Genomic DNA, 15569 nt, shown 5'->3' with positions numbered 1-15569 from the left:
GGTATTTTCACGCAAATTCTTCTGCTAGTTGGGGTTTAGTCCAAATCTGCATCCTTTCCTTCAAGGCTCAGGGGTCTAAGATTATCTTCTTTGTCTGTGTTAATTGGTTTCCCTTTTCTTTGTTGAAGAGGGTCTGTGCAATCCTTCTGCCTAGTCCGCCATCTTGCCCCGCCTGAATTCCAAACTCTTGAAAGTATTAAAAATGGAAATGAAAGTCTTCTATAAAAAGGGAATTATTGTTCCTCGAAATGAGATGTATCAAATTGAAATGTTTTACTTTGAAAATTTTCTATTATAATTCAACACTATCATCTTTGAGACACATTTGGTCCTCAGGATAAATAGGTGCTTTGATGCCTGCAAGGCATGTAGGTGTATGTAAAAGCAGTTGTCTTTTAGATCAAGGATTTGAAAAATTGGGACTAAAATCTGTCTTTGTTGCTGTGACTATACTGGGTCAGGGCTCCCCAAACAGAAGCATCCTAGTTTTTTTGTTATAAATAATGTCCTGTCATCTCCTCTCAAGGTCTTGGGGGATTCTCAGTTGTGTTTACCAAAGGCTTGCTGAGTACCTACTTCAGCTTGGCAGAGATGACTTCTTTATTTCTCCCCAATACTCTGCTATGTAGCTTTTAAAAAGTTGTCTTAATTTCTTCATTTTGAAAGAATTTTCAAAAAGTTGAAAAAGTGGAACAAAGGATACCCATATGACCTTCATCCAGATTCCTGGATGTGAATATTTTTCACAATCATAGTACAAATAACAAAATCAGGAAATGATCATTGGTACAATGCTATTGCCTACGCTATCTACCTTATTCAAATTTCACTACTGATGACCTACTAATATCCTACTAATGACCATTTTTCTGCTCCAGAATCCCATATTGTATGCAGTTACCACTTTTTAAAGAAAAGTAGCCTTCTTCAATCTGGACAGTTCCTCAGTCTTTCTTTGTCTTTTATATTTGAAACTTATAGATTGTCCTTCTATTTTGGTTTGTCTGAATTTCATCATGATTAATTCAGATTAAGATTGTTTAGCAAGAATGCAATAGTAAAATCTCAGTTAGCCAGTTCATGGTACAAAATTTATTTTGTTTCAGAATAGAACTATATCTTTGGGACACAAAAATTAGAAGCCCTTGTAACCATAACTGAATTCATCTAAGTCTGGATTAGTACTCATAGTCTGTCTCTACAACATTTTTTCTTGCTTCTGCCTGTTTCCAAAAAGGCTATTTCAATAAAGTACACTGGTACAGAATGCTGGGTTAAGGTATCTAATTCTGACAGTCAGATGACGCCAGGGCTGGTCTCGGTTGTCCAAAGCAGCAAGATGGTGGCTTTAGAGGCCAGAGTTTAAATGGGGGACAGAATGGCATGGTTGGGAGCATAGATTTTGGACTGAGACAGATCCTGATTTAAATTCTACCACTGGCAAGGTAAAAGACCTTGGACAAGTTTTTTAACCTTTCTGGGCTTCAGCTTCCTCATGACTAAAATAGGGTTGCTGTGTAGGTTAAGTGGGGATGTAAAATGGGTATGTAAAGTGCCTGTGTCTGGTTTAGAGAAACAAACAAACAAAACAAAACAAAAACCTGTCGCTGTTGGGTCAGTTCTAACTCATGGTGACCCCATGAGTGTCAGAGTAGAACTGCACTCCATAGAGTTTTCAATGGCTGTGATCTCATGGAAGGAGATCTCTAAGCCCTTCTTCTGTGGTGCTGGTGGGTGGATTGAAACCACCAACCTTCTGGTTAGTAGCCAAGCACAAGCTATTTGCACCACCTAGGGAAACTGGTTTAGAGAAGGTACTTAGTATTAACTAAAATCTGTAAAATTAATAACAGCAATAGCAACCTCAAACAACCTTCTAGCTAAATCACCCATCCTTCTAATGAATGGCCTGGAGGGTTGTGCCCTTACCAACTGATAGTATTACTGGGTAAAATATGATTAGCTGCCTTGGGTTCCCAAAAGACATCAATTTATTCTTCCTGGCTTGGAGTAAAGCCCAAATAGTATGTTTCTCTTCCCAGGGCAATCTCTTTCAACATTTATCTTGCTTATTAAGGAGGCAAAATCCTTTTGAGGGTGGGGGTGGGGGTAAAAGATTCTTTGAATCTAATAGCAAGATGGACTAATCCCTCATCTCCTTGTGAAAGGACGTTTTCCTGAGGCACTCTCTCTCCTTCCCCTGGATGCCTGGGGTCAGGTCACCTCTCCGGAACTAGTCTGTTCTCTCCACCTTCTGACTTGTACACTGAAGTCTTGTGCTACTTTTGTTTGCACAGTTCCTGGTCTCTTGGCTTGGGAGAGTGATTGAAAACTCAAATGGCCACTGGGACTAGGTGGCTGAATCTATGTAAGCAGAGTGGGACTATAGCCAACTGCACACACATTCATATAAAGGGGAGGCTATTGCACAGATCAACTGCTGGCTGCCAGGCAGGAAGGGGGCCCAATGAGAAAGAGCTGTTGGTTTTCTAAAATGAATTGAAAATTGGATTTTTATGTAAAATTCCTCAATTTTTAAATGTTAGCAATGAATTTAATGAAACAAAACACTTAAATATCGTGTGAGTCTGAAGACTGCCTATTTAGAACAGCACGCTTTATAATTACAGACTCATAGAGCTTGAGTGGAAGTTAAGATTATCTGGTTTAAACCCATTATTTTGCACATAGGAAAATTGAGGCTCAAAATAAGGAAGTGACTGCCTGAGGTTATAGAACCAACAGATGAGAGGTCAGGACTGCAACTGGGGTCTCGGCATGCATTAAATTTTAGTCTTTTTGTTCTCTGTGCTTACCACAGTGGCTGGGGCTCAAACATATTAGCAGAATTATTGAAGTTATGAAGGATTCATTTCATTAATTTAGGGCTGGCCTTCCTCCTGATTTTTCACTGGAGAGCAGCAAGAGTGAGTTGTATTAATATAAGGTTTTCAGATTAGTGTTTTTTTTTTTTTAAATGCTGATGAAATAAAAATTGGACCAAATGCAGGTCCCTTTCCAGTACACAGTCAGGCCAAAACAGTTTGCACACAGAGTGATTAAGAGGAGAGAAAATTATTTATTGAGAAGCAGCAATGCAAGGAGATAGGGGTCTTTACCCAAATCTGACTCCCTGAATCTAAATCAAATTACAGTTTTTCTAAGTTTCAGGAGAGAGGGTTATGCATATTCATAAAAATTTGAATCTAAATCAAATTACAGTTTTTGTAAGTTTCAGGAGAGAGGGTTATGCATATTCATAAAAATTTCAGGAATTTAGGGATGAAATAGTTGACGATTGGCTGAAGTTTCCTTTGCCGTGGTTTAAAGGGGCAGTCATTTTTTTTTTTTTTTAAATTGTGATTTGAGTGAAAGTTTACAGAGCAAATTCACCTTCCATACAGCAGTTCTCCCATACGTTGTGTCTCATGACATTGGCTACAATTTACCCCAATGCAACCGTTCCCCTCCCACTTCCTCCCGATAGTTACCTCTTTCTTGTGTCCATCTCTCCATGCACTCATGCACCTTGAACTGTTTCCCTGTGCATAAACAGCCCTTCTTTCTCCCATGAGTGTTCTCTCCAGGGATTGTATCTACCTCATGTACTGTTCAACTATTATGCCTGTCTTTTGTTTGGCTGGAAGCCACAGGTGTGGGTTCAATTGCAGACCTGAAGGGCAGCTAGGGACCATAGTCTCAGTGGTTCCACCAGGCTCTATCAGACCAGCAAACCTGGTCCCCCTTTTTTTGTTGTTTTTCATTCCAAATGATTTTGAGTTTTGTTCCACATTGTTCTCTCTCTCTATCCAGGATCTCCAGGAACAGTCATTTTTTAATGCAGTGTGTTTGCACACCAAATGAGTCACACTGGCTTCCTGTCATCAGCTGATTGGGGCTTAGGCAGAGGGAAGAATGTCAGACACATTAACATGCTTATCACATATTTCTAGGGGAACAGCAGGAAAAAATGTGCAAATTGGCTTTTTGTTCCATTCAGTTTTTAAGGAACTGAGTTATTGTGTTTACTCATCTGTCTCCAACCAGGGTCCTATTTGTCTTAACCAGAGTGGGGAAATAGTTGAGCTTCCATCCTATTCAACTTTTAAGGAACTGAGTAATTATGTTTACTTATTTATTTCCAACTGGGGATGCAGGTTGAACTTTGACTCCACTCAGATTCATGAGCCTTGTATGTAGGTAGTCTGATGTGGTTCATTCTTATAGCAGTGGTGTGTTGAAGAAATTCAGTTCAACAGTCTTTTAAAGGGAGCACAAAGCTTGACTCATGATTGTGTTGGACACACAGTCCCCAGCAACACATAGAAACCTTCACTCTTCTTCCATCTTCATCTCTCACTTTAATCTGCTCCAGAGCCTCCCTTCTCAATGCCCCTCAGAAATTCTTCCTTCATCCCTTCCCTGCCCAATTTCCTTATCTTCTCCTCCCTCTACCCACTTAGTCTTCCCAACACTTAATTATGTAGGTGGATTTCATATGCTGACCTGAATTTTGCCCTCTCTCCCTTGTTTTGAAGGTGCTCTGGTGACACAGTGGTTAAATGTTCAGCTGTTAACCAAAAGGTTGGTGGTTTGAACCCACCAGCTGCTCCACAGGAGAAATACGTGGCAGTCTGTAAAGATTTATGGCTTTGGAAATCCTATGGGGCAGTTCTACTCTGTCCTATATATATATAGGGTTGAGTTGGAATCAACTCAATGGCAGTGGCTTTGGTTTTCGTTTTATTGGTTCTCTAGTTTCTCCAGGTATATTTGCTTCTTTCCAATTCTCCAGATTGTCTAACCAAAGCCTAAAGAAAAGAGCTGGCAAGAAGTTTTTCAGGGTAGGGTGGGGAGGACATGGAAGCTAAGGAGGCCAAGACCAAATTTGGTATGCAGCAAGGGGAATAGGGGCAGGGGTGGGGTAGGCAGACTGAAAACATGCATTTCATAGAAGAGCTAACATTCTCCATTGTTTTTCTATATGTATTTTAAATGAGTCCTCTTGCTCCCCAATGCTCCTTAAATGAGTGAATCATGCTTGGAGAGAGGAGGCCTCTCCCTATTTGGAGGGAAGATTGGTCCCAGAGAAAACATACCCTTAAGCACATTTGAATTTCTGAAAACAAAACAGCCAAAAACAGGTGTTTAAACAAAGCTTTTTGCTAAACTTGCAAAAACAAAATGAGGAATTCTGCCAGTAGAAGGACTTATATTCCAAATTAGAAAAGTCTTGTTTGGGAACAGCATAGAGGTAGAGGCTGCACTATGGAATCACATCAGAGGTCCCCTGAGCAGACTGCACATTAAGGCCATGCACCAGGCTGGGGTTTATTGTTGGTTTTCAACAAAAATTTATTTTTTTATAGACGTTTCATGTTTACAGAAATATTGGGCAGAATGTACAGAGTCCCCATGTACCCCTTCATCCCCACACACTGTTTCTTCTATTGTTAATATCTTGCACTTATATGGTACGTTTATTAGAGTTGATGAACCAGTATTGGTAGACCTTATTATCTTTGAGGAAGTTCTGGTGGTGTAGTGGCTAAGGCATCTGACTGCTAACCAGAAGGCTGGCAGTTCAAACCCACCAGCCATTCCTCAGAAGGAAGACCAGACAATCTTCTTCTGTAGAGATACCACCTCGGAAACCCAATGAGGGGTCTTATCTTTTAATTTATCTCTCTTTCTTTCTTTTTTTTCCTCCAAATTGACTTTTAAAAACTATTTACATTTGAAGTCACTAGCCACTCCTCGGAAGGAAGGTTGGGCAATCCTACTTCTGTAGTGATACTGCCTCGGAAACCCAAGGAGGGGTCGCTATGAGTCGGGGCCGACTCGACGGCAAACAACAACAACAACAACAACAATCTACCTGTCAGTTTGCTGTACTGTTGTGTTTTCCACGTTGCTGTGATACTGGAAGTTACGCCACGAGCATTTCAAATATTAACAGGATCACCCATAGTGGACAGGTCTCAGTGGAGCTTCTAAATTAAAGACAGACTAGGATAAAAGACCTGGCAATCTGCTTCTGAGCATTAACCAATTTTCTCTCCATAATTATAGTGCACAACCTGCCGAGGGGGCCTCTGACAGGCTTATGTGGTGCAGACTATATTTTTTTGCAGTTCCAAAATGGGACTTTTCTAGTTTGGAAAATAAGTTAATAATGATTGTTTTGGGGTATCCTGATGATGGAAATTTAAGAAACACTGCATTTTTTTTTTTTTTTTTCTCAATCAACCTTACAACAACCCCATAAAATCCAGGTCTATTTTGTTATTACTCCTGTTGTGCAAAGTAGACCCCATCTGGGTCAATTATGCATCAGGTTTTGTGATAAATGTCATGGGGCTAGTTTTAGGAATTGACTTTGTTGGAGAAAGGGCAAAATTACAAGACTGGGTTTATAGAAGATGAGAAGGCATTTGTCATCACCCCACTGAGTTTGGGTATAGCCCCTTCCCCAAGGACGATGGGGTGAAGATGGTACACTCAAGCTGACTCCTTGTCTAGGCAGCTGAGAATGAACTCCTGGGGCCAACCTTGGCAATTCTCACTGAACTACAGTTCCCATTTTACAGAGGTCAAACCAAGCTAGAGAAATGAAATTATTTGTCCAAGTCATAAAACAATACCAGGGACTAATTCAAACCATTATGCCTCCTGAGATTTTATGAGGCAAAGGAGGAAGAAGACCTACACTCTTTTTTCTCTGGTGTGATAGTTGAAGTTGTGTGTCAACTTGGCTGGAGCACAATTTTGTGTGGTTTAAGCAATTGTGATGTGGGTTGTTCTAATGATGGGATCAGATGTATGTTTTGAGCAGCCAATCCATTGAAAGGGAGTTTCCCTAGGAGTGGGACCTGCTTCCAGTATATCTATGGACATCCTGGAAAAAGAAACATTCTTCTGTGGATCAGGATTCTGTTGTGCTGCTGACAACTGTCCGTGAGCGAACAATCCACCATTCGGCCTGGAGATCTTGGATTCATCATTCGTTGGAGTCAACAGCCAGTATACTATCTGCCAACCTTGAGCTCCTCAGACCCTGCAGCTGTGTGAGTTGGGAAAAGCCTCCAGCTTGATGTTTGATCCAAGAACTTTGGACTTGCCAGCTTCGATAAGTGTGTTATCCATTTTCCTAAGATAAATTTCCCTTCCTCTCTTTATATAAGCTTTACTGGTTTTGTTTCTCTAGAGAACCCAGTCTAACTTAACATCTGGGCAACACTTTCTGTCTTTGAGAAGTAAGATGATATTCTGAAAGGAGCCAGCCAGCTCCGCAGTACTTGAACTCTTTTCCCTTTAATGGCCTGGTTGCCCTCCCACCCTGGATCAGTTTGGCATGTTGGAGGATATCAAAGACACTGAAACTATTTTCTTTGCTAATTGTAGATTTAACTAGAGCCTCAAAGATGACTTCTACATTTTATATTTTAAAATGCTTTACAATCCCTGTAGTAGTCGCTGTTGTATTTAATTGCTGTTGACTTGAGTTGGGAGCCCCATGCACAATGGAATCAAATGCTGCCTGGTCCTGAGCCATCAACATGATCAATTGCAGGTTGAATCATTATGATCCACAGGATTTTCACGGGCTGATTTTCAGAACTAGACTGCTGAATCAACCTGCGTCTCCTGTATGGGAGGAGAATTCTACCACTGAACCACCAATACCCCCTTCCAAAAACCTAAAGCCAATGTAGTTGCTGTAGAGTTGATTCTGACTCATGGTGACCCCATATGTGTCAGAGTAGAACTGTGCACCATGGGATTTTCAATATGATGTTTTGGAAGTAGATTGTCAGACCTTTCTTTTGAGGTACATATATATGAATTTGAACTGAAAACTCTTTGGTTAGTAGCTGAGTGCTTAAACATTTGTGCCTCCCAGGGAACCCTTACAGTCCTTAAAACCAAACCAAACCAAACTCACTGTCGTTGAGTTGACTAGACTCATAGCGATCCCTCCTTGGGTTTCCAAGATGGTATCACTATAAAAGTAGATTGTCCGACCTTCCTTCCGAGGAGTGGCTGGTGGGTTTGAACTGCCAGCCTTCTGGTTAGCAGTCAAATGCCTTAGGCACTATGCTACCAGACTTAGCAATGACTAAATCATGGTATCTATAGAAAGTTTTGAGATCTCTAACATAAATACCAAGATGAAAATAGGAGCTGTTTCTTTAATTCTCACTATACAATTTTTAAGAAGCATTTTAATATTCCACTCAACTCTTTTCTCCTATTCTCCTCCTCTTTCTCTCTCACTGGCTCTGAAAAAATAAGCATAGCCATAAATATGCAAAATGTGGAAAGCTGACTTTTCCTATACCTAATAAAAACCTTGGGGAGTAATTGACATTACTCAGAGTGAGTAGTCAGGTTACATGCTGCATAATATCAAAAGAAAATCCATAGCAAGGAAAAGCAACAGAAGATGGGAAGGGAGACTGGAGAATAGAAACAGAATAATGAGTAACTGTGAGAAACTGAAAAAAAAAATCCTTTTAGAATCACATTTTTAGAAAAATAGTCAAGAAGCATCTTCAAAGAAATTACTCTAGACAAAGTGAACATTTTAAGCATTTTTAAGGATCACACATTTAAAGAAAAGGGAAGAAATATCCTCCCTCCCCTTGGCATCTATTCATCAGATAAAAGACTGAGAGAAGCCACAGGTTCCTATCAAATTTTGACATACATGTTTTTTCATGATTATGCTCTTCTCCCCTCTCCTAGTTCCCCTTTTATCTCTACCATCTAAATTTTAAAAGAATACTGCCAAGACAGCATATCACAAAAGAATTGCCTCCTATCAATTGTACTGAATACTTTTTGCTACATATTGCTTTGGTCTTTTTGATTTTACAAATGATTGCTATATTCATGGTGGGTAGAAAAACGATATTGATTTGACATGTCTTGGTTTTAGGGAAAGAAATGGTGGCATTGTGGGCATATGGAGAGAGAGTAGCTTATAGAGTAAATTTCTGACAGAATCCTATTGGTTATTACCTTGCTCTCACTGGATATATTCAGCTATCTGAGTTCAGGCAAATTCCTTACTGTTTCTAGACTCATTTTCTTTCTAGTGTATTATTGTTAATTAATTTTTAGGTTATTTTCATATAAAAATAAAAAACTTTGGGAAACAGAAAAGTAAAAAGAATGAAAATCAATCATCCATAACCTTACCAAATGTAACAACTATGTATCGGTGAGTTTTTCATCAATATTACTTCCTAGATACAAGCTGTTTTCTTTCTTTTTTCCCCACATTATAGAAATTAAATTATTTGATCTTATTTTCTTTCAGCAGTGTTTTGTAAGTCTTTCAAAATAAGAATATATAGATTTTTAACCATCATTATCTGCAAATGATACCCATTGCTATTGAGTGGATTCTGATTCATGGAGACCCCATATATTGTGGAGTACAGCTGTGCTCCATAGGGGTTACTTGGCTGTAAGCTTTATAGAAGCAGATCACAAGGCCTTTCTTCCATGGTGCTGCTGGGTGGTTTGAATTGCCAACCGTTAGGTTAGTACAAACTGCGCTACCCAAGGACCTTATCATTGTCTGTAGCTGTATAATGTATGCATTTTTGTTCTTTGTTTTTTGACAGAGACCTTTCCATAGCTTTCAGGCTCATTGATTTTCTCACTGAAGTAACAGACGTGCAAGTCAGGGCCTGATGTGTACTTCGTATTTATGATGGTTACAGCCAGGCTCAGCTTTAACTTCACATTAAACTGTTGGTTTAGTTCATGTGCAAAAAGGTGAGGTTGATGTATTTCTGCAGATCATTTCAGATCAAAGACCAGTGACTGTACTATCTATGTTGATGTCTCTGAAGGAAGTCACACAGACTGGCGTACCAAGTCCAGCTTTGCAACCGACTATTTCTGTGACCTAGGACAAGGTCCTTGACCACTCGGTGCCCTATTTCCTCATCTGTAACAGTGGGAATATCATTATAATATCTCAATTCTGAGAAATATCTCTTAATTCATTTGCCATTGGGTTGAACACTGCAATCAATGTGTATATTGTAATTTTTTCTTCCTTTTCCCTTCATCCACACTCCTCAGAACTATTACAATCAATAGCATCTTAGAACTGAAGAAATATACTTGTCTTAAAGTGCTGTTGAGAGAATTAACTGAAATATACACTGTTCTGGTTACCTAGTGCTGCTCTGATGAGAAATATACCACAAATGGGATGGCTTAAACAAACAGGAGTTTATTATTACAATTTGGAGGCTTTAAGTCCAAGTTCAAAGTGCCAGGCTCTAGGGGCTGGGTGGAAGCCCCTCAACTTTGGGGTCTAGTTCTGCCTCCTGCTCCCAGCCCACTGGACCTAGAGGCATTTCTTCACTCAGACAGCTGCAGGCTGCTGAGGCTGAGAAGCCCCAAGGTTGACAAGTAAAAAGGCACAGTCCCGATGTTACGTAACCACATGGCAGGCCATTAACTTAAGTCCATGGTAACTCCCAAGGTCGGCAGAGCATAGTAGGCTGCTGAGCAACAACACGGCTACATGCAGGGTCCAAGCGTACCATAGGCTAGAAACCATTCTCAAAGCGTCTCCTTATATACAGGAATCAGACAACATACCCAAAGGCAGCTACTCAGCTGCTCATAGTAAATTCCACTATTGAGTTGATTACCAGTCTCATCATGGGAAATCCTACATCCAGCTGCCCAGCCATTCAACCAGGCCTAGCCAAGTTGACATACAAACATAACCATCACATACACAAAGTGTTTTTGCTATTGTATAATAGTGCACATGGTATTAACTCAACAAATGAGTGAACAAATGGTTTATGCTTAACTGCTAACATAAAGGTTGGTGGTTTGAACCCACTCAGTGATACCCTGGAATGCAAGCCTGGCAATGTGCTTCTGTTAAGATTACAGTGAAGAAAATCCTATGGAATAGTTTTAATCTTAACACATGGGGTCACCATGAGTTAGAATCAACTCTATGGCAACTAACAACAATAATTTTGTTAGTAAAAAATACCTATGCATTGTTTTTAGAACAGTAGAACATTTACTCTGTGTAGAATATTTATTATGAGAAACACATTATTTTTAGATAACATATTTCATTAAAATTCATGCTTCTTGGAAACTTTCTGTGATAGTTGGAGCTGTGTGTCAACTTGGCTGGACCACAATTCTGTGTGGCTTAAGCAGCTGTGATGTGGTTATTCCCATGATGGGATCAGATGTATATGTTTTGAGCAGCCAATCCATTGAAAGGGAGTTTCCCTAGAGGTGTGGTCTGCTTCCAGTATATTTGTGGACATCCTGGGAAAAGAGACACTCTTCCGTGAATCAGGATTCTGTTGTGCTGCCTAAAACTGTCCGTGAGCGAACAATCCACCATTCGGCCTGGAGATCTTGGATTCATCATTCGTTGGAGTCAACAGCCAGTGCACTGCCTGCCAACTTTGAGCTCCTCAGCCCCTGCAGCTGTGTGAGTTGGGAAAATCCTCTAGCTTGACGTCTGATCCAAGAACTTTGGCCTTGCCAGCTTCTATAAGTGTATGAGCCATTTTCCTTAGATAAATTTCTCTTTCTCTCTCTATGTTAGCTTTACTGGTTTTGTTTCTCTAGAGAATCCAGTCTAACACAATTCTTCAACACTCTTTCATTAATTAGAGATGGCACAGGGATGACACATAGGTTTATTTTCATGTGCCACATCTAATCTACTGCTGATTGTCAGACATACTGTGTTGTGAGAATTGATGAGGCAGAATCTGGGTACAGCAGACAAGAGCACAAAGGCTTATTAGTAGTGTCTCCCCCAGGCTTTGGAAGGAGTAGCAATACATAGTATGTATTCACCATCTCCGTATTATGGTGTCACAACATATTATGTGGAGAGTCATTACAGACCATGGTTTATCAATCAATGGGTCTCATTAAAATCTTGTGGCATTTCACTGACTCTGGGTTCATCTAGGAGGTGCAAACCCACATAGGTAAGAAGAAGCAAGTCTAGAATATGCTGATGGCTGGGAAACAGAGAAGCTGATGAAGACCTGGAAGTGTCAACAACCCTCTGAAAACACATTCTTTCCCTTAATGGCCTTGAGGATTTTAGCCACATGGTAGCTAAAGTATGATGGAAATGAACTCAGGAAATTAAATCACTGCAGACATGTTTTCTGTGAACTATGAATCCATTTTTGAAAACTGTTACAAGAAATAGTCCAATGGAACAGGCTGTACTTAGATATTTTTCTTAAAACTCCAACCCTAGAAAAAACCTGGAAGACTTCCACCAAAGGAAAGGGCAGAGCCTTAGCTGTGATACTGATTGTGTTGAACCCTTACTTTGCTAACATTGTCTTAGATATTGCCTCCTGATTCTTGAATGCCCTGCACTGTGGATTTTCTAGGGTTTTGCTGTTGGATGCCTGGCCTTCTCCCCCTTGGTCGATGCCATGAATACATCTTTTTCTTGATTGCCTTTCTACCTTCACCACCAGTTGCTCTCATGTCAATTCTGACTCCAGGTGTATCAGAGTAGAACTACACTCCATAGAGTTTTTAATGGCTTCTATTTTTGAAGTAGATCTCCAGATCTTTCTTCTGAGGCACCTCTGGGTAGACTTGAACTGTGACATTTTTGGTTAGCAGTCCAAGGCATTAACTGTTTGTACTACCTGGAGACTCCTGGGCTCCTTTGTTGTGGGTAAAAGCCTAAGTCCAGAGCCCATCTCTCAAAAAAGGCAATGGTATTAGAAAAGGGACTATTCACTTTATTGCATGGTCCTTGTTATCTAATTCTCAGCTTTTTTTTTTTTTTTTTTTTGTATTTATGAAAAAAAATCAACTATTAAATTTGGGTGAAAGCTTAAATGGAAAGCTACATACCATTTTTTGAAATATTCTGGTAGTCCCTGTGATTGCAGTGGTTTCTTTTCCATAAACGAAGGTAAATAGAGTCTTCTTTAATTCTGAAACAAATATATATGCATATATTTATTGTTAGGACATTCATATTATAAAGTTAAAAAAATATATTATTATTTTGATTTTTTAAAAATATGATAGAAATGAACTCAAAAAATTAAATCTCTGCAGACATATTTTCTCTGAACTATCAATCCATTATTGTGAGTTGTTACAAGAAATAGTCCAATCTTCATGGCTCCAGGAAGTCTGGAGTCCATGAGAATTTGAAATTCTGTTCCTGCATTTACTCTTTTTGATCAGGATTCTTCTGTGGAATCTTTGATCAAAATGTTCAGTAATAGTAGCCTGTTTCTCTGGTCTCATAGCAAAGGTTGTTGTTGTTGTCAGGTGCTGTCAAGCTGGCTCCGACTCACAGAGACCCTATGTATAACATGACAAAACATTGGCCAGTCATGTGCTACCCTCACAAGACTTCCTATACTTGAGCCCATTGTTGCAGCCACTATGTCAATCCATCTAGTTGAGGGTCTTCCCCTTTTACTGACCCTCCACTTTACCAAGCATGCTATCCTTCTCCAGGGAATGACCAAAGTAGGGAGATGAAATCTAGCTATTCTCATTTCCAAGGAGCATTCCAGTTTCACTTCCTCCAGGACAGATTTGTTCATTCTTCTGGCAGTTCATGGTTGTTCTAGTATTCTTCACCAACACCACAACTCAAAGGCATCAACTCTTCTTCAGTCTTCCTTATTCATTGTCTGATTTCTTGACTGATGCTTTCATGGGTGTTAATTGTGGATCCTGACCAACTGACTAGGAGAGATCCATATTTGTATCCATTCCATAGAAAGGTGATCCAACAGAATATGGAAATTATTGAACAGTATCAATATCATATGCAAGTAAAATTTTGCTGAAGATAATTCAAAAACGGTTGCAGCAGCATATTGACAGGGAACATCCAGAAATGAAAGCTGGATTCAGAAGTGGAAGCTGAAAGCAAAGAATACCATAAAACTGTTTTGTGTTTCATTGTGCAAAAGCATTTGACTGTGTTGATCATAACAAATTTTGGATAACATTAACAAGGAGAATTCCGGAACACTTAATCGTGCTCATGAGGAACCTGTACATAGACCAGAAGGCTGTCATTTGAACAGAAAATACTTTGTATGATTTCACTCTTTAAAAATTTATCAAGACTTGCATTATGACTCAAATAAATAAAATAAAATAAATTAATAATAAGGTCTATCCTGGAGAATGATCAATGTGCACAAGAGTAGAATGCATATAGTACTGTTTTTTTTTGTGTGTTCTATACATGTTTGTTAAATCTTGTTGGTTTACAGTGTTATTCTAGTCCTCTGTTTCTTGTTGAACTTCATTCTGGATGTTCCATCCAATATTGAAAGTATTGTATTGAGGTCTCCAGGTATTAATTGTACTACTATCAATTTCTCCTTTCAATTCTATCAGTTTTTCCTTTACTTATTTAGATGCCCTGATGTTGGGTGCATATATATTTCTTATTGTTAAATTTTTTGATTAACTGGACTCTTTTATCACAATATAATGACCATCTTTATCTCTTCTAACAAATTTTGTCTTAAAATCTATTTGGTCTTGTATTAAGACTATGGCCCCACATTACCCTTCATGCCTGGAACTGAACTCACTTCCATGGCTTAACTCTCAACCAAACAATAGACATGACTACGAACTGAACAACTACACCAGAGAGATGCACTCCTTAGGACAATCAGTCATGAGAGATCAAAAGGGCAGCATTTGCACAGGGAGAAAGGTAAGGAGGCAGGAATGTATAGGTAAGAAGGACACAGGGAAAGGGTACCCACAGGGAGGAAGTGGAAGGAGGGCTGTTACATTGCAGGGAATGTAATCAGTGTCACAAAACAAAATGTGTATGAACTGTTGAATGTAAAACAAATTTCCCTTGTAAAATGTCACCCACATCATAATAAAAAGTTAAAAAAAAAAAAAAAAAAAGATTACCACTCCAACTTTCTTTTGTCTCCTTGGATTTAAAGTGCATCTCTTATAAACAGCATATAATGAGATCATTTCTTTTCTTTCTTTTTTTTTAACCCATCCTTTTACTCTCTGTTTTTTGGTTAGAGAACTTACTCCATTTACATTCACTGTAATTACTGAGAAATGACTTTTTCTGACATTTTGTTATTTGTGTGTGTGTGTGTGTGTGTTGTAAGCATTCTTTGGGAGCTCTGGTCTTTGTCCTTTACCACTGCTTGTTTTTGTGTTTTATTGGTTTATTGTAGTGAGCCTTTTTACAATTTCCCTTCTCCTTTCATTTTGCATGTGTTTAAAATATATTTTCTTAGTGGTTATCATGTATATTACATTGAACTTCAGTAATATACAAGGAATTGTATATCTATACCATTCCTTTCCCTCCCTTTTGTGGTTGTTATCATTAACTAAGTATTACATTTAATGTGCCCTATGACATAATTTTATCCTTGATTCATATATATATATATAGGAGCTCTGGTGGCATAGTGCGTAAGGCACTTGACTGCTAACCAGAAGGCTGGCGGTTCAAACCCACCAGCCACTCCTCGGAAGGAAGGTTGGGC

General features: G+C 39.2%; 1 protein-coding gene across 1 annotated transcript in view; it reads right to left on the bottom strand.

The window, feature by feature from the left end:
* Positions 1–15569, bottom strand: part of AOAH (acyloxyacyl hydrolase) — a 344354-nt gene that overhangs the window by 83503 nt on the left and 245282 nt on the right. The window contains exon 13 of the mRNA XM_007950097.1: positions 12910–12992. Within this exon, the coding sequence (XP_007948288.1) occupies positions 12910–12992 (83 nt within the window). The remainder of the gene's footprint in view (positions 1–12909; positions 12993–15569) is intronic.

The sequence above is a fragment of the Orycteropus afer genome, unplaced genomic scaffold, assembly GCF_000298275.1.
Source record: "Orycteropus afer afer isolate SDZICR_OR568_19922 unplaced genomic scaffold, OryAfe1.0 scaffold00263, whole genome shotgun sequence".
Taxonomy (NCBI): Eukaryota; Metazoa; Chordata; class Mammalia; order Tubulidentata; family Orycteropodidae; genus Orycteropus; species Orycteropus afer.
Note: the sequence above shows the minus strand (reverse complement) of the source record. Positions and strands in the feature narration are given on the sequence as shown.